The sequence below is a fragment of the Hemiscyllium ocellatum genome, chromosome 30, assembly GCF_020745735.1.
Source record: "Hemiscyllium ocellatum isolate sHemOce1 chromosome 30, sHemOce1.pat.X.cur, whole genome shotgun sequence".
Classification (NCBI taxonomy): domain Eukaryota; kingdom Metazoa; phylum Chordata; class Chondrichthyes; order Orectolobiformes; family Hemiscylliidae; genus Hemiscyllium; species Hemiscyllium ocellatum.
This window is the reverse complement of record NC_083430.1, coordinates 45,090,394-45,109,883: the sequence shown is the minus strand read 5'-3', so window position 1 is coordinate 45,109,883 and position 19,490 is coordinate 45,090,394. Positions and strand designations below refer to the sequence as shown.

Genomic DNA, 19,490 nt, shown 5'->3' with positions numbered 1-19,490 from the left:
TTTCTTCATAGCATTTGTAGGTGGTACACATTGTTGATATTGTGTATTGGTGGTGGAGGGAGAAGATACTTGTGAATGTAATGCCAAACAAATGGGTTACTTTGGCCTGGATGGTGTCAAATTTCTTGAACGTTGTTGGAGCTACACTCATTCAGCCAAGTGGGGAGTATTCCTTACACACTTCTCACTTGGAGCCTTATAAATAATGGACAGACCATGGTGATTCAGGAGATGGGTTATTCACTGCCACTGCTATTCCTAGCCACTGACCCACTCTTGTAGCCATCATTCTTACAGCTTTTTTTTTGTTTCACATGTTTGGATATCACTGGCAAGGGCAACATTTATTGTCTACTCTATTTGCCCAGAGGTAGTTAAGAATCAACCACATTGTTGTTGGTGTGGAACCAAATGTAGACCAAATTAGATAAGGCCAAGAATTTTGACTTAATGATTATGAAGAAATGCCCGTATATTTCCAAGTCAGAATGGTATGCAACTTGGATGGGAACTTGCAGGTGGTGATGTTCCAATGTATCTTCCGCCCCTGATCTTTCTGTATGGAAGTGGTCATGGATCTAGACAGTTCTATTTAAGGAGCCTGGGTGAGTTTGTGCAGTGCACTTTGTAGATGGTACACATTGCTGCTACTAGGTGTCAATGGTTGCGTCAGTAGATATTTGTATGTAGGATGCCAATCAAGTGGGCTCCTTTGACCTAGATGATATCGCATTTATTGATTGTTAATGGAGCTGCACTCATCCAGACAAGTGAGGATTATTCCATTCACATTCCTCCTGACTTGTGATTTGCAGATGACAGTCAATTTTTGGGAGATCAGAAGGTGTGTTTTGCTCTGCAGGATTTGTAGTCTCTGGCCTGTTCTTGTCGCCACTGTAATTATATGGCTAGTACATTTCAGATTCTGGTCAATGGTAAGCCATGAAAATGTTTATTGTTAGGGTTCAGTGATAGTAATGCCATTCAGTGTCAAGGCACAATGGTTAGATTCTCTCTTGTTAATACACTTATTGCCTAGCAATTGCAATGCATGCATTTTATTTGCTCCTTGTCAGTCCAAGCCCAGATATTCAGTCTTGCTGCATTTGGACATTGACTGCTTCAGTAACTCAGGAATTGCGAATGGTGTTCGACATTGTGCAATCGTCAGCAAACATACCACTTCTGACCTTAAAATGCAGTTTTTCTCAGGTTCTTTCAGCCACACTCAGCCAAATGCATCCTTGATGTCAAGGTCAGTTGCTCTCATTTCACCACCTCTGGAATTCAACTTCTTTGTCCATGTTTGAACCAAGGCTGTACTGTGGTCATGTGCTAAATGACCTTGGCATAGCCAAACTTGACATTAGTGAGTAGGTTAATGCTAAGCAGGTGTTGCCTGATAGAACTGTTGATGACATCTTCCATCACTTTACTGATGAGTGAATGTAGTGCTTGGATTGGGTTTGGTTTGTCTTGCTTTTTGTGTACTGGAATTGCATGGACAATTTTTCACTTTGTCAGATAAATGCCCATGTTGAAGCTGTACTAGAACAATTTGGCTAGGGGCACAGCAATTTCTGGAGCACATCTTCAATACCATTGGTTGAATATTGTAAGGTACTATATAATCATAGAAGCATTCAGTGCCTCTAATTGTTTCTTGATATCATGTAGTCGAAATCAAATTGGCTGAAGATTGGCATCTATGCTGCTGATGACCTCTTGAGGAGGCTAAGATGGATCATCCACTTCTGGTTGAAGATTATTGTGAATACTTCAGCCTTGTGTATTCCATTGATGTGCTGGACTGATTGGGATATTTATAGAGTCTCCTCCTCCAGAAAGTTAGAATTATACATCCAGCTTTCTTGGAAACCTTTGAAATTCACCTCCACCACTCTCCCAGGCAGTGATTTCAAAGCCTAACAGCTCTTTGAGTAAAGAAGTTTCTCCTCATCTCACTCCTAGTTCTCTTGCTGACAATCTTGAACTCGTGACTCCGTGTTACTAATATATCAGCTATTGAAAACAAAATATCTTTCTTTACTCTATCAAAATTAATCATAGTTTTGAACACCTCAATAAGGTCACCTCTTTATTCTATCTCCTCCAAGGAAAATAACCCAACTTCTGGAAATACTCATAGAAGCAAACTACTGCAGGTGCTGGGATCTGCACGGAAAGCAACAAATGTTGCAGATCTCAAAGAGTCTCACAGCATCTATGGAGTTAATGTTTTGAGTCTAGATAATTCTTCATCAGAGCTGAAGTAAAGGGTGGAAGGGACAGCATTTATCTATACTTAGGGAGAGGGGTGTGGGAGTAATGGGTGTAGGCTGCTGGGGAGAAAGGGTGTTGATAGTTCAGATAAAGTGTTTGGAATGTGAGAATGGCAGAACAATAGTGTGTCTAACTGCCAGACTTGAAAGGACAGTAAGTGGGATGCAAGGAGAGAGGACATGGTAACAAGCTACAAAAAGGGAAGGAATTGGAGGTATTTCCCAATTTGCAGGTATTGAACTTGGTATTAAGTCTGGAAGGCTGTAAAGTACCTGGTCTGAAGATGAGATTTTGTTCCAAGTTGATCAAGTGTTGTGCTGGATAAAGCACAGCAGGTCAGGCAGCATCTGAGGAGCAAGAGAATCAATGTTTCTGGTTATAACCCTTCATCACAACTGATGAGGGGAAGGGGAATGAGAACTAAATGGGGGCCTGGGGCTGTGGGAAAAGATGGTCGGGATGGTGATCACAGGCGAAGGTAGGAAGGAGGTGATTGCAATAGGTTGGTGGGAAGTGTGAGGCAAATAGGTGGGAAAGAAATGGTAGGTCAGATCAAGAGGGTGCAGCCAAGTCAGAGGGTTGGATCTGGCATTGGGTGGGGGGAGGGGAGATTTAGAAACTCTTGAAATCAATGTTGAGGCCATGTTTTTGTAAACTCCCGAGGTGGAAGATGAGGTGTTCTTCCTCCAGTTTGTGGGTGGCCTTGTTTAAGCAATGGAGAAGGCCCAGAATAGACATGTCATCGGGGGAGTGGGAGCGGAGAGTTGAAATGGATGACCACAGAAAGGTGGAATTTGTTGGTGGGTACGGACCAGAGATGTTCCCTGAACAATTCCGTGAGTTTGCACTCAGTCTCCCCGATGTAGAGGAAACCACATCGAGAGCAACAGATGCAGTAAATGAGGTTCAAGGATACGCAAGTAAATCTTTGCCGGATTTGGAATGATACTTTGAAGCTTTGGACATGGATGAAGGGGGAGGTGTGGGCGCAGGTTTTGGAACGCTTATAACAGCAGGAGAAGGTGCCAGCTATGGAGAGAGGTTTGGTGGGGAGTGTGGACCAGATGAGGGAGTTGCAGAGGGAATGGTCCGTATGGAATGCAGATGGAACTGGGGAGGAAAATATATTATTGGTGGTGGAGTCTGACTGTAGGTAGCAAAAATGGCAGAGAATCATACGCTGGATTTGGAGATTAGTAGGGTGAAACGTGAGGATCGTGGGAATGCTATTCTTGTTGTGGATGGGGGGATGGGGTTAGCGGGCTGAGGTGCAGGAAATGGAGGAGATACGATTGACAGCATTGTTGATAAAAGAGTGAGGGGGAATTTACAGTCCTGGAAGTAGGAGCATATCTGGGATGTCCTGGAGTGGAATAGATCAGCCTGGGAGCAGATACGACAGAGGAATGGGAATAAGGGATCACATTTTTACAGGAGAAGGGATGTGGGAGGAGATGTAGTCAAGGTAGCTGGGGGAGTCGGTGGGTTTGAAGTAGATGTCAGTGATAAGTTGGTTGCCAGAGACAGAGACAGAGAAGTAAAAAAGTATTCCTGATGAAGGGCTTATGCTCGAAACGTCGAATTCTCTATTCCTGAGATGCTGCCTAACCTGCTGTGCTTTGACCAGCAACACATTTGCAACAGAGACAGAGAAGTCCAGGAACGGGAGGGAAATGTCAGAGATGGTCCAGGTGAATTTGAGGTCAGGGTGGAAGGTGTGTTGGATGAACTATTCAAGCTCCTCATGGGAGCCTGAGTTAGCGCTGATATGCTCATCGATGTAGTGGATGAAGAGATGGGGGATAGTTCTCGTGTAGTTGTGGAAGAGGGAGTGTTTCACATATCTACGAAGAGGCAGACATAGCTGGGATCCATATGGGTACCCATAGCCACCCCTTTGGTTTGTAGGAAGTGAGAGGATCGAAAGGAGAAATGTTTTAGGGTGAGGACCAGTTCCAATTATTGAAAGAACATTTCAGTAGAGGGGGACTGGGTAGGTCAGCAGGAGAGGAAGAAATAGAAGGCTTTTAGGCCTTTATCGTGGGAGATACAGGTCTGGAAGGACTGGATGTTCATGGTGAAGATGAAGGTGTCTTGAAAGTATGGGGAGAGTCCTGAACTAAGGAGTCCAGATAAGAGGAAGTGAATTCAGTTGGGTAGGAGCATGTGAAGACAATCGGTTGATCAGGAGAAACAGGTTGATGTTTTGGGAAAGAGATAGGACTGGGTGGTGGGGATTGGGAACTGTGAAGTTGAAGGCTAAGGTTGGGAGATCACTTGAGGTGATAAAATTATGGATTATCTTACAGATGATGGTTTGGTGATGAGAAGTGGGGTCGTGGTCGAGGGCAGTAGGAGAAAATGTCAGTGAGTTGGCATGTGTTTTTGGCAAGGTAGAGGTTGGTGCACCACACTACCATTACTCCTCCCTTGTTGGCTGGTTTGATGGTGAGGCTAGGATTGGAGGGCTGTGCGTTGTGAGGGCAGGAGGTTGGAGTGGGTGAGAGAGGGTTGGAGAGATTGAGTTGGTTTAATGTTGCGACCGAGATGAAGAGGTCGAGGGAGGATAAGAGGCCAGTGCAGGGTATCCATGAAGATGGAGTTTGTTGGAGGCAGGAGAAGGAATCTTCGGAAAGTGGGTGCGTGTTATGACTGAAAAAGTTCCTTTAGAGTTACCTCGTTTTTCTGATTTACTATTGTCTGTCTTTTCTAATTAACTTGCTCTTTGCTGATTCAGAACCATCCTCATATGTCTTTTTATTTTCCCTGCTACTTAGGAAAACGACCCCCTTATCAGTTTACAAGGTCCCGAAATAGAATTAGTGAATCTCCCCACCAGGATACTTATCACTTTCTAATCTCCTGTTTTGTTGTTATTTATTAGTGCACAGTACACTGGCTGTGACCAGCCAGCTTGGACAGTTCCCTGGACTGAGGGGATTTTAATCTCCTGGTTATATTTTTTCATTTTTAGTATTTTTTTTCCCTCAACTGAGGAGGTTCCTATCTCCTTTTTTTTATTATTTACTATCGCATTGTACACTGGCTGTAGACAGCCAGCTCGGAGTCAGTCCACTTTCAATTTAACAGGAACACAATGCCTCTGAACTCTCGTTATGACAATTTTGACAGCCTCCCACTTGTCAGTCAACCTTTTACTTGTGAACCATCTACTTTAATCAACTTTTGAAAGTTTTTGTCTCGAATCATTAAAATTTGCCATACTTAAATAAAGAACTTGAACTTTCATGGAAGGCTTATCCTTTTCCATAACTAATTTAAAACTAATAGAATTATGATCATTTGTCACAAAATGTTGCCCTACAAACACTTCAGTCACTTGGCCTGCCTTATTTCCCAAGAGAAGGTCAAGTTTTGCTTCTTCTTGAGTAGGAATATTTACATATTAATAAAGAAAATTTTCTTGAACACAATTCAACAACTTCCTCACCATCCAAATCTTTAACACTATGGCAGTCTCAATCAATGTTTGGAAAGTTAAAATCTCCTACTATGACAACTTTTTTTTACATATATCTAAGATTTCTCTACATATCTACTCCTCAATTTCCCTTTGACTACTGGGGACTTACAGTGCAATCCATCAAGATGATCATCCCTCAAAAATAATTACAGTAGAAATGTTTTTCTTAATCAAAAATGCCACTCTCCCTCCTCTCTTGCCTCCCTTTCTATCCTTCTTGAAGCATCTAAAACCAGAACATTGAGCTGCCAGGTGTGTCCTTCCCTCACCCATTGGTATAATATCCCAGTTCCATGTTCCTATGCATGTCCTGAGTTTATCAACCTTATCTATGAGATCACTTGCACTGAAATAAATGCAGTTTAATTCTTCAGAGTTACCTCCTCTTACTTGCTGTTGCCTGTCTTTTCTAATTAACTTGTTCTTTTTGATTCAGAACAATCTTCATTTGACTTTTTATTTTCCCTGCTACTTAGTAAATCCCCTCAATAGTTTACAGGCTCCCAAAGTAGAACTAGTGAGTCTTCCCATCGGGATACTTATCTCTTTCCAATTTGGCTGAGACTAATCCCTTTTGAGCAGGTCATTTGTTGCTTGGCAGTGAAGAACTTAAGTATTTATGAAAAAGTAAAAAATGAGGTCTGCAGATGCTGGAGATCACAGCTGCAAATGTGTTGCTGGTCAAAGCACAGCAGGCCAGGCAGCATCTCAGGAATAGAGAATTCGACGTTTCGAGCATAAGCCATTCCTGATGAAGGGCTTATGCTCGAAACGTCGAATTCTCTATTCCTGAGATGCTGCCTGGCCTGCTGTGCTTTGACCAGCAACACATTTGCAGCTATTTATGAAAAAGTGTCTTGTTTACTTTTCTAGACATTAAAGAGTTACCAAGTTGAAAACATGCATGTTCACTTTGAAACAGAGTTTTGAAGTAAATTTAAAGTGCAGGTTCAACTGCCTGAACAGAATGGCTGGGAGACAGGATGTTACAAAATATATACCTGTAGCAAATGGCTGTTAAATGGATACCTGAGTTTTGGTTGCTGTTTTGACAACAATTCAAATTCAACCAATTAATTTAAATGATACCCCAGGATACTAAACCCCAATCAAGTTTGAATTTGTTGTATTTACAACATCGGATCAATGACAGGGAACAATGTTGGAGGATATAAAAACCTAGGGCATTTTGAAAATTGGTCAGAATAACTGCCACTGATCAGCCAAGCAACTGCCATAGAGTAAAGAGCTAATTGCCCTTCTCAAACCTTGCTCTCAAAAAATTAAAGGACATCTTCTATCAAAAGTAACTTTTCTGTAAAACATAGTCACTGTAAGAAGGAAGAAGGTGACCAGGAAGATCAGCAGATGGAAGTTTGAAGACAGTTGAGAAGACAGAGACTGTGTGATCTTGAGATTAAGTTACTGTAACGTTTAATAAGTATGTTATTGGAACAGCATGTTAGTAGGATTGTGTTCAGTTAAGGAAAAGAATGTTAGGTTTGTTAATAGCTTTATTTAGTGCTCACTGTTAGAGTGAGGAAAATAAATTGTTACCTTTCCTTTAAATAGTGGATATTAGGAGTTCTCTGTCATTCCCTCACATGTTAACAGATTACAAGGTGAGGCAAGCCTTTCTGGGTTTTTGGTTTTAACTAACAGAGGAGTTCAAGCTCCATGTCGTAACAAATGGTATCAAGGAATATTGTGATAATGTGGGAAAATGGTGTCAAAGTAGAAGATTAGTTGTAATCCAGACAAATGGCAAAACAGGCTTGATGAACTGAATGGTATATAATCATCTTACTTCCTGTATTCCTGTGAAATGTTGCATTTTGCAGTCCTCAGGATAGAAGCACGAATGTCAAATTTTCAAAGGGAGTAATGATCTATCGTATGTCTGGAAAGGATGATACTTGTTAGCATGTTAAGTCCGATTGACATGTTACCATATAGAAACCATCTGAGTATTCAGAATTTTGGCTGTACTATGTTTAACACAAGTGCTGCAATGTTTGGACATTTCTTTTTCCTTGCAGAGGACAGCTTTCTATGTATGAATGTATGTAACTTCCAACAAATCTAAGTGAGCCATATATTATGTGATAGGTTATCAGAATAATTATTAGAAGATGAGATAATTCTGTAAATGCTGTCCAGTTGCTAATGTCCATTGGGCATTATGTCCTGATATTTACAAACATAGGATGGTTGAGTTCGATCAATTCTCTGCCTGTAACAAACAGCCAAAGGGACATATTTTCTATCATTTACATTCCTGCTTCAACACTAGCCTAAACTTCATATGCTATATGCATGCATACATTCATATGTATGGATCTGACTTCTACAGGCAAAAGGAATATGTAAAGGTATCGCAGCCTTTTGTAATACAACTGAAGGCTGCAGAACAATAGTTCTTTGGTGCATTCTCCACAACAATGCATTAACCAAACAGATATAAGGAGAGAACTGTAGTTGCTGGAGATCAGAGTCAAAGAGTGTGGTGGTGGAAAAGCACAGCCAGTCAGGCAACATCCAAGGAGCTGGAGAATCGAAGTTGTGTGAGTAAGCTCTTCATCAGGAATGTAGAGAGAGGAGGAAAACTTCTTCAAGTTGGACAACCTTGGAATAGGCTTCACAGTAAGGTTAAAATGCTCTCCAGCATCTGCAGTCCTCACTTTCTCCAAAGCTTTGGAATTGGCAAACAGGCTGGAGTTGGAGTTGCCTTTGTTTGTGAAAAAAAGCGAGGTAATTGCAGAAATAGCTTGACACTTACATTTTCTGGAAATGCCACCGGAATCTTGGGAAATAGCTAGAATTCAATTGCAGATAAATCAGCTTGAACATAAAAAGAAAATGAAACAGTTTGAATTATGATTAAAAGCAGGGGGAAAAAAGGAGAGGAAGGCCCTATCCAAAGAAAGACAGAAAGGGAGCGAAGAAAAGCAGAAAAAGAGTTTCAACTTCAGAAGCTGGCAATTAGAAAGGGAAGTTGACTTAAAAGGGCGAAGGTGAAGGTAGAAGATAGACTTGGTGAGGAGGATAGTGATGATAAGCCTGGTGGGGATTTGTTTAAATATATCCAAGCATTGCCAAAATTTGATGAGAAGGATGCAGATGTCTTTCCCATTTCATTTCAGTAAGTGGCTAAACAAATACAGTGGCCAGTGACCATGTGGGTTTCCTTGATCCAAACAAAACTTGCAGGTAGAGTTACTGAGATATTTGCATCATCATCAGAGACAATAAGTGAGGAGTGTGAGATGAAGAAAGCCAACTTAGTGCATATGAGTTTGTGCCAGAAGCCTATAGACAATGTTTCAGGAATCTAAGGAGGGACACTGTCAAACGTACATTGAAATTGAAAGTATCAACCAAAGTAATTTTGAAAGTTGGATATGGTTTTTGAAAACAGATCAAACAGATGTCACTGTTAGAGGAACAATTATTTTGGACGAGTTCAAAATTCACTTCTTGAAGTAGTGAGAACTCATGGAAGAGCAGAGAATTAGAACTGCAAGACTGGCAGCTGAAATGGCTGATAATTATGGATTGGTTCATAAATAAAAGTTTGGCTTCTGACATCAATTTCCATCTGTGAGGGATAGAAATTGGGGTGAAGAGAAATTCTCAGGTGGTAAGGAAAAGGAGATCTCACTGAAGATAATAAAGATAGTTTACCACAGGGTGAAAAAGAAACCATGGAGGGGATAGAGAAGAAGAAAGCTGAGGCTTTTTCACTGCAATGAAGTAGGCTACATGAAGTCACAGTTTTGGTGGTTTAGAAAAAGCACTGGCAAGACAGTTGTGGGAAAACAGGATCAAAAAACTGCACCAGAATGTTGAATCTCTTTGGAGGTTGGTTGAGAAGGAAATATCAGCCACTTATTTATGAAGGATAAGGCTTACTCACATATGCCAGGAGGAGCCGGTAAAGAAATTACAATTTTAAGAGACATGGGAGCATAAATCTTTGATGTTGAGAGATGAGAAGATATGTAATTCAGAAGGACTATTGCCAGAAAATGTCATAATAAATTGGAATTCATGGTGAAACAAGAAGTGTTCCATTACATAAAGTGAGTTTGGAGTTTTTTAATAGAATCCCTACTGTGTGGAAAAAGGCTATTTGACCCACCAAGTCCATTCCAACTGTCCAAAGATCCACCCTGACCCTCTTCATAACTCTGCATTTCCCATGGTTAAGTTACACATCCCTAAACACTATGGGCAATTTAGCATGGCCAATCCACCTAATTTGCATTTCTTTGAATTGTAGAATGAAACTGGAGCATCTGGCAGAAAGCCACACAGACAGTCACCCGAGGGTGGAATCAAACCTGGGTCCCTAGCACCATGAAGCAGTAGTGCTAACCACTGAGCCGTTATGTTGCCAAAGTGTCCAGTGAAAATTGAGGAACTGGTGGTAGGAGTACTGGAGGAGTGCTAAGTTCCAGGAATACAATTTGTCCTTGTAATAATATAGCTGGATCACAGATAGGAGTGCTGCCTAATGTGGTTGAAAAGCCAATGGAAAATCAGGCAACTGAGTTATAATAGGAAGTGTATCGTGGGAATTTTTTCTTATTGTTTGATCACAAGGTCACAAAGTCACAGGTCAAACCAAGAAGAGAAATCCAAGAGTAAAGATAAGAAAGTTGAAGTCGAATTACTAAAGACCATGTGTGATCAAGTGGTTGATACAAAGAGGAAAAGGATTATATTAGTTCTTCGAAATTAACTGAGTTACAACAGGAAGATGAAAAACTGAAGAAATTGTATCAAAAACTGTGCACAGAAGAATAATCTCTCTGTATTCCAGAATGTTACAAATTTAGAAATGACATCTTGATGAGGAAATTGAGACCATCACATATTCAGGCAGATGAGAAATGGGCAGAAGTTCATCAAGTTGTATTACCAGTGGGTTAAGAACGGAGGTATTGTGGGTAGCACGTGAATTAGCAGTAGGGGGCCATTTAGGAAGAAGAAAAATTCAAGCCAAAATACAAAAACATTTTTATCAACCTGGACTGCATAAGGATGTAGTTGAATTTTGCCAGACATGTTACATATGCCAGATAATCGGAAAACCCCAGGTAGTGAAAACATTAGCACCTCCATTACTTATTCCTAAATTTGAAGAACCTTTTATAAAGATCTTAATTGGTTGTGGAGGACACCGATCTAAAACGAAAAGTGGGAATCAGTGGGAATTTATTGACAATGATGCATCCATTAGATTTCCGTAGGCCAATCCAATATGCAAGATCACAGCTGAAAGGATTGTAGAAGAAAATGTTATCAATGTATCTATCTCATATGTTGCAGGCCAGGTTGCCCAGAGGCATGTTATATTGGTGAACTCTACGACAGCAGATGAATGGACCCATGCAACAATAGCCGGACAGGGATGTTCCCATCCAGTGGGGGAACACTTCAGCAGTCAAGGACACTCAGCCTCAGATTTTGGGGTAAACATCATCTAAGGCAGATTTGGGGACACAACAATGCAGGGTTGCTGAACAGAGGCTGATAGCCATGTTTGGTGCCCACAAGGACTCAACTGGGATCTTGGGTTCATTTCACACTCCAGGTGACCCACTCTCTCACACATATTTATTCACTAAGATACATACATGCACACTCTCTCACACAGACTCACACACATACACAGACCCTCTCATACACACACACACACACACACACACACACACTTTCTCGCACACACACACCCTCTCACATATACGTACTCTCTCACACTCTCACTCTCTCCCATGTACAAACATGCTCACGCAGAATCTCACTCAGACACTTTCACAGGCATTTTCTCTCTCAAGCACACAAACTCACACACATATACTCCCTCACACTGACATACACTCTCTCTCAGGCATATATACACACACACACACACACACACACACACACACACACACACACACACACACACACATTCTCTCTTTCATGAGCACACACATGTTCTCCTTCTCTCTCCCACACACACACCCTCTCATGCAAATGCACTCTCTCTCCCTCACACACACATACAAATCTAGGGTTGAAACTGCATTTGCAGATTTGAATTTGCAGATACATTCTATTTTGTTCTAAAAATACACAGACAGTGTGAGACAGTCAGACAATCTGTGGCATTTTTTAAATTCCTCCTTTGGAAATAAGATCAGTCTAGCTCCAGGATCTAGACTTAAAACATGGCCTCACACCTAAAATACATTGTCTGAGCTAAGGTGTCACCTTTATTCTGATAAAAGCAGAAGTTATCTTGGTGCAGGGATTAACATATTAATCAATCAAATCTGCAATTCCATTCTAATTGATTAAAGACTTAATAGCTATCTAGGTTTGTTCAATATATTCACATAAGTAATATGACCTTTTGATGTTTTACTATACGTTTTACTATAAGTTTACTATAAGCTGCCTGAGGAAGGAGTGGGGGCTCTGATAGCTTGTGGTTTGAAATAAACCTGTTAAATTATATCTCTGTATCATGTGACTTTTGACTTTGTCCACCCCAGTCCAACACCAGCACCTCCACAATTTAGGACGTGCTTAGGTTTTTTCAAAACATTTTGGAACAATGGAAGCAGCTTGGATGGGAGTGGTTAGTTCTCACAGACCAGGCTTTCTAGTTTCTTTTTAGCTTTAGCAGTTAGAAACTGTTTGAGGTCCCAGAAGAGTTGGAAGCTTCAGTAAATGATAACTAGCTTCTACTTTCTCTGAAATGTCCCTTGATGTAGTTTCCTCCTGTATTGAAGAACTGCAAGTAAGAACTTGTGTCTGAGTTTACCTTTTTGCCAAGGGATATGATTATGCAATGTTAATTAGAACAGTTAATTGGTAACAGCTCTTGTATCTATTATTTGGTTAATTTTTACAATAGTTAAATTATTCCAAATTCCTCTTTTTTGTTTCTATTTTAACTACTGTATAGTGTTTAATTAAATTGTGTTTTTCTTAACATAAATTCGTTTGAACAATTGCATCACATCTGGAACAAGCACTTCACATTTACCTTCAAACGAAGAAAACGTTAGGGTCTAGGCTATCTTCTTGAAATAGTTTGAGGGGTTCTAGTCTGGTCTATAATAGTGAATAATGTCACCACACATGGCGCCATCTGAGGTACCGAGGTACCTAGGTGCAAAAACACTTAGGTACAAAGTAGTGAAAGGAACAGAGTCAAAATGTTGTAATTTCATAGCATAGTAGAAAAATAGAGAAATAAGGTAATAGTTATCATTAAACTCATTAAACATAGGGAAGTAAAGGAATAAGTTGAAAGTTCAACAGTTTTTGATGAATCGTCCACTTATCTCGCTCTTCAGGAGACCTCAACTGTCTGTTCTTTGCATCGCTGCTGCAGATATAATCACTGCTGCTAAAACCGCTGCCCCTCTGATCTACCTCAGTATCACAGGAATATGCCCAGGCAGGATCCACTCACATGCAAAGCTGAAACACTGCTATTAGCTGTCAAGAGATTGGCTGACTTACTGCCGAGACAATAAACTGATAGCTGCCAAAAGTCCAGTCTCGGGAACTACCATGAGCTGCCAAGTGACCAGGCCTGGACCCACCTCAAGCTGATGAAATACCAGGCTGGGACTCACCTTGAGCTGCTGAGAGACTAGGTCGAGACCTGTCTCAAGTTGCCAAGAAACCAGGCCAGGAGCCACCTTGAGCCACTAAGTGACCAGGCCGGGACCCACCTTGAGCTGCTGAGAGACCAGGTCAGGATATAACACGAGCCATCAAGAGAGCAGTCTGGGACCCACCATGAGCCACCAAGAGACCAGGCGAAGATCTGCCACGGAGAGGTGAGCACCAAGAGGGTGATAATACCAGAAAAGAGGAAAGAAAGAGAAAAAAAGGGAGAAAAGAAAGAAACAAGAAATGAACAGTTGGTGTGGTAGAGCTCCAGTTGGAGCATTCTACATATCTGCCATCTTGACCTGCTTCTCACACAGTAAAAGTTGGTATGATCGTTTGAAATTTGACATTCTCGTGTTTGTTGTCATGAGTGCAAACCAAAATGTTTCAACAATGTGACTTGTTTCTGAATTGGCAATGCAGTAGAAATGTTCTTCTCGTTTATTTACAATTTGTTGAAGTTCTAAATTTCGTGTAATTCTCAATCTATTTGTTCCTGCCCTGCATTTTTGTAGCATCAGGGAGCACATAGAGTTGGCTAAGTAAATGCTGCATACCTTATGAATGTATGGCCTATAAACCCTAAAGACTTTCCACTAAAATAGTTATGCAACTGACTGTTAGCATATCTCTTTCATCGACTTGCTCATGATTATTAAAGATAGTCCAACAGTTCAGGGTTCTATAGAATTTGTTGAATAAGTTTACATAAATCGCTGCTTTTATACAATGATGAAAGGCCATTGGGGAATATCCTTTTGGAGGACACTCTATTCAATTTTGTTTTAAGCACAAAATGACCACAAAGATGGTCATTAGGGAATTTGGAGACATATGTCTGCACATACGTTGACCCTTCGAATGCTGACTCCCTGTTAATTTTCAATGTACATCTGAAATTACCTGCTCTCCAGAAGTAGGTCTCTGGATTGAGAAAGAGACTTCTGGCAAAGTAATTACAGCTGAGGAACCAGAATATGGGCTGTGGGAGTCCTGGCAGTTTTAATGGCAGGTGTTCATTAACAACTTGTAGTTCTGCTTCACCCAAATGGACAGCCTGGCCAGATGTCAGTTGGAAAACCTAGAGGCAGGAGACCAACGTTAGACACTCTTGGGATGGTACCTGGCAACCAGGAAGTGTGAAAGGTAGCTTTGATTGATAAACCGGAGTTGAGGATGGGCACAATTGGGAATCACAAAAAATATTAGAAAGTGGTGGTCAGGAAATTGAAGAATAGCTGGGTGCTCATGGCTGAAAGAAGACAAAAGTTTTCTTGTAAGCACTCCTGTTTCTCAACACAAACAAAATAATACTGAAACAATAAATCAAACTGGAAGATCTAGTCTCCTTATCAGTGCTGAATGTTTCCATCCTCAAGGAAAGCTATGCAACAACAATTTACTTCAAATTAGGTTTCCGGTTGGACTGTATGATAACAGTGTTAACAATAGTTGACTTCGACAACTCCATGAGGGTCATTCGTATTCCTTAATACCTCTGACAGAAAATTTGAATTTTAAAATGTATACAAATTTGATGTTGGCTGTGCATAACTAATATTTTATACCAACCCACTAAGTTCTTCTCCTGACTAAAGCAGAATATAAATGTAAGGTATATATTTATCTTTGCAATGTCTGCAACATAATGAGGATAAAAAATTGAGAGTACAAAGTTGTGATTAAGACTTTACAGAGCAAGAATGCACCTCAATGTTATGAATATTTTCTAAAATCACTGATATGAAGCTTTTGATATGTGTATCTGATTCTGTCATCTCTAGGCAGCATGATGCAGCTCAGATTTACTTCATAATTCACTGAAGTCAATGAAATTGAAACAAAATTCTTGACGACAAATACTTTATAGTAATTAACCAATTTGAGAGTATTGATCTGGAACTGATTATTTTTTAATAATAGGACCAGTGCAGGCACCCAACAACATCACCTCATCTGAAATCAAGCCAAGGCAAGTCACTCTACAATGGGAGCCATTGGAATACAACAGCACTCGCTGCCACACTTACTTTTACACTGTGTGTTACCACTACACCTTCAGAGTTGACAACTTTCAGTGGTTCCAAGAATGCCAGACTGTTCCACAAAACGTCTCTTCATTCATCATTAGAAGACTCCTACCTTATACTGACATCTATGTCAAGGTCACTGTAGTCAACCTCATAGGAAGGAGAGAGAGTGAAGAACTTAAATTTCAGACAGATGAAGATGGTAAGAATATTCTTTGTTTGTTTTCCCCTTCCATTTAATGCTGATTGGTTACTTTCTCCTTCAGTTAACTGAGTAACAGCCTAAACCAAACTGCTGGAAAAATGACCTAGAAGTGGTAGTGAGACATTATGTTGTAAATAATCTATGTGATTTGTATAATCTATAAATATATTCAGAATTATCCTTTATTAGAGTTTGGTTTTTAAACCAGTGACATGTGGGTGAAGGCTCTATTTATTAATTACTTATGTGAAGCCTTTATTTGTTAATTATTATGCCTTTTCAGAATCAGAGTCATACAGTAGAAGACTACCAGCTTCCTGGAGTATTATTCAAAGTTTGTTTATAATGATATAGTTTTTTAAAAGCCATTAGCTTAGCTGAAGGATACTAACAGAAGCATTAGCAGAAGTATGAGTAAGTTTTGTTTTAGTTATAAGCATCTGAATTTCAGTTCAAAGGAAACTGAAATCAGATATAAGCATAGTTTCTCTTAGAAAAGGAGTTGTCAGAGCAGTTCAAGATAACGTAAGGATTTAGTTTGTAACTATTTCCAAACCAGAAGTGTTTGATTAAAGAGTATAGGTTGATTAAATAGTACCTACTAGAGAAGGAGCAAAACTTGACCTACTGTTGGGAAATAAGGAAGGGCAGGTGACTGAGGTGCCAGTGGAGGAGTACTTTAGGGTCAGTGATCGTAATGATATTAGTTTCAAAGTAATGATGGAAAAAGATAGATCAGACCTAAAAGTTAAAGTTTGAAATTGGAGGAAGGCCAATTTTGACATTATTAAACAAGAACTTACAACGGTTGATTGGAGGTGGATAATCACAGGTAGCGGGACAGCTGGAAAGTGAGAAGTATTCAAAATTAAGATAAAGAGAATTCAGAGACAATATGTTCGAATTAGAGTGAAAGGTAATGCTAGTAGGTGTAGGGAATGCTGGATGACTAGAGAAATTGAGGTTTTGGTCAAAAAAAAATGAAACATATTTCAGGTATAGATACCAAGGATCAAGTGAATGTCTAGAAGAGTATAAAGGCAGTAGAAGTATACTTAAGGGGGAAATCAGGAGGGCAAAAAGAGAACATGGGATGGGTTTAACTAATAGAGTTGAGGTGAATCAAAAGGAATTCTACAAATACATGAAGGACAAATGGGTAACTAGGGAGAGAATGGGGCCACTTAAACATCAGCAAGGCAACCTATGTGTGGAAGCAGAGGAGATGGGGAGATACTAAATGAGTATTTTGTGTCAGTATTTACTTTGAACAAGCTAGAGAACTTGGGGAAGTAAGTATCAACATCTTGAAAAATGGCCATATTACAGAGGAAGAAGTGCTCGATGTCTTAAAATGCATAAAGGTGGATAAATCACTGGGAACAGATCAGGTGTACCCTGGAACTTTGTGGGAAGCTATGGAAGTGATTGCTGTGACCCTTGCTGAGATATTTGTAACAATGATAGTCACAGTTGAGGTGCCAGAAGACTGGAGGTCGGCTAATGTGATGCCACTATTTAAGAAAGTTGGTAAGAAAAAGCCAGAAACTATCAACCAGTGAGCCTGAAATTAGTGTTGGCCAAATGTTGGAGGAGATCCTGAGGGACAGGATTTACAAGTATTTGGAAAGTCAAGTACGGATGATCAACATGGCTTTATGCATGGCAAATCATGTCTCACAAACGTAATTGAATTTTTTGAAGAAGCAACAAAGAAGATTGATGAAGGCAGAGCCAGGTGGACATGGTCTGTATAGACTTCAGTCAGGTGTTCAACAAGATTCCTCATGGTAGACTGATTAGCAAGGTTAGATCACATGGAATATGGGAAAAACTAGCTATTTAGATACAGAACTGCCTTGAAGGTAGAAGGCAGAAGTGATGAAGGGTTGCTTTTCAGTCTGAAGGCCTGTGACCAGCAATGTGCCTCAAGGAGCTGTGCTGGGCACACTGCTTTTTGTTATTTCTATGAATGATTTGGATATGAACATAGGAGTTATGATTAATAAGTTCACAGGTGACACTAAAATTGGCGGTGTTGTGTATGGCTAAGAAGGTTACCTCAGAGTACAAAGACATTTTAATTAGATAGTCTGATAGGTTGAAGATTAGCAGGTGGAGTTTAATTACGTAAATATGAGGTGCTGCACTTTGGAAAGGCAAATCAGAACTTATACACTTAATGTAAGGTTCTGGGGAGTGTTGCTGAACAAAGAGACCTTGGAATGCAGGTTCATAGCTCCTTGAAAGGAGTCACAGGTAGTTGGGATAGTGAAGAGGTATGCTTTCCTTTATTGGTCAGACCATTGAGTATAGGAGTTGGGAAGTCATGTTGAGGATGTGCAGGACATTGGTTATACCACTTTTGGAATACTGTGTGCAATTCTGGTTTCTCTGCTATAGGAAGGTTGTTGTGAAACTTGCAAGGGTTCAGAAAAGATTTACAAGAACATTTCCAGTATTGGGGGATTTGAGGTTGGGAGAAGCTGAATAGGCTGAAGATATTTTCCCTGGAGTGTTGAAGGCTGAGAGGTGGTCTTATAGAGGTTTATAAAGTAATGAGGGGCATGGGTATAGTATAGAGCTAAGATCTTTTCCCCAGTGTAATGGAGTCCAAAACTAGAGGACATAGATTTAAGGTGAGAGCAGAAAGATGTAAAAGAGACCTAAGGGACAATGTTTTCACACAGAAGATGGTTCACATGTGGAATAAGCTGCCAGAGGAAGTTGTGGAGGCTGGTACAATTATAACATTTATAAGGCATCTGGATGGGCATATGAATAGGCAGGGTTTGGAGGGATATGGGCTAACTGCTGGCAAATGGAGCTAGATTAATTTAGGATGTCTGGTTGGCATGGACAAGTTGGACTGAAGGGACTGTTTGCATGCTGTACAACTCTATGATTTTATGACTCTATTAAAACGTCCAAGATTTCAGTTGTGTAAATCAAAGACAAAGTCTTCACAGCTGATAGCAGCAGAACTAACAAAAATAGTACAGTTGTCAACCCATCTCTGGATTTAGATTAACTGTTAAGTAATGGCATTAGGGAATAGATGTTTATTTTTGCCAGGTTTCTTTGGAAGCTTTTCAACTGTGTTGTACGTGGATTACTTCATTTTGTTTTAATTTGTCTTATTTTGTGTAATAAGCCAAATCTCCAGCCTGGTGTGCTTAAATTTTAGTGAAAAACATGCTAAATGTTTAAGAAATGATCCATCAAGTCAGATTTCAGTCTGGGATCTACCTTGTCCAATCGTAATATCAGCTAGAATCATATCAATAAGTTTTGATTTCCCCTACCATTCAACAAAGATCATTGGTTTAAATGACAAGAAATAGGAGGTAATTGATTCTACACCACCATTCAATTGGATCAAGGCTGATCTGCTATTCCTCATACCTGGTTTCCTACAGTTTTCTCATAACCCTTGATTCCCCAACTAACCAATCAATCAATCTATCTCAGCCTTAAATATACACAAGGACACTACACCACAGCCATCCATGGCAAAGAGTTCCAAAGGCAATCAACCCTCTGAGAAAATAAATTCCTCCACATCTTACTGTTACTTTGGCACTCCTTTAGTCTGAGAGTATGTTCTCTGGTCCTCAATTCTCCCGTTAGGGAAAACATCCTTTCAGTATTTACCCTGTCAGGTCATTTAAGGAGCTTGTACATTTCAATGAGATCATCGCTTATTCTCCTAAGTTCCAAGGAATAGAGTCTCAACCTGTTTAACTTTGCTCATAAGACAATTATTCCATAGCAAGGATCATCGGAATGAACTTTCTCTGAACTGGCT

At 40.1% G+C, this 19,490-nt stretch overlaps 1 protein-coding gene across 1 annotated transcript in view; it reads left to right on the top strand.

Moving 5' to 3' along the window:
* LOC132829823 (receptor-type tyrosine-protein phosphatase U-like) overlaps positions 1-19,490 on the top strand; it is a 492,619-nt gene that overhangs the window by 223,339 nt on the left and 249,790 nt on the right. Inside the window, exon 9 of the mRNA XM_060847187.1 lies at positions 15,371-15,679. Coding sequence (XP_060703170.1) covers positions 15,371-15,679 — 309 coding nt within the window. The remainder of the gene's footprint in view (positions 1-15,370; positions 15,680-19,490) is intronic.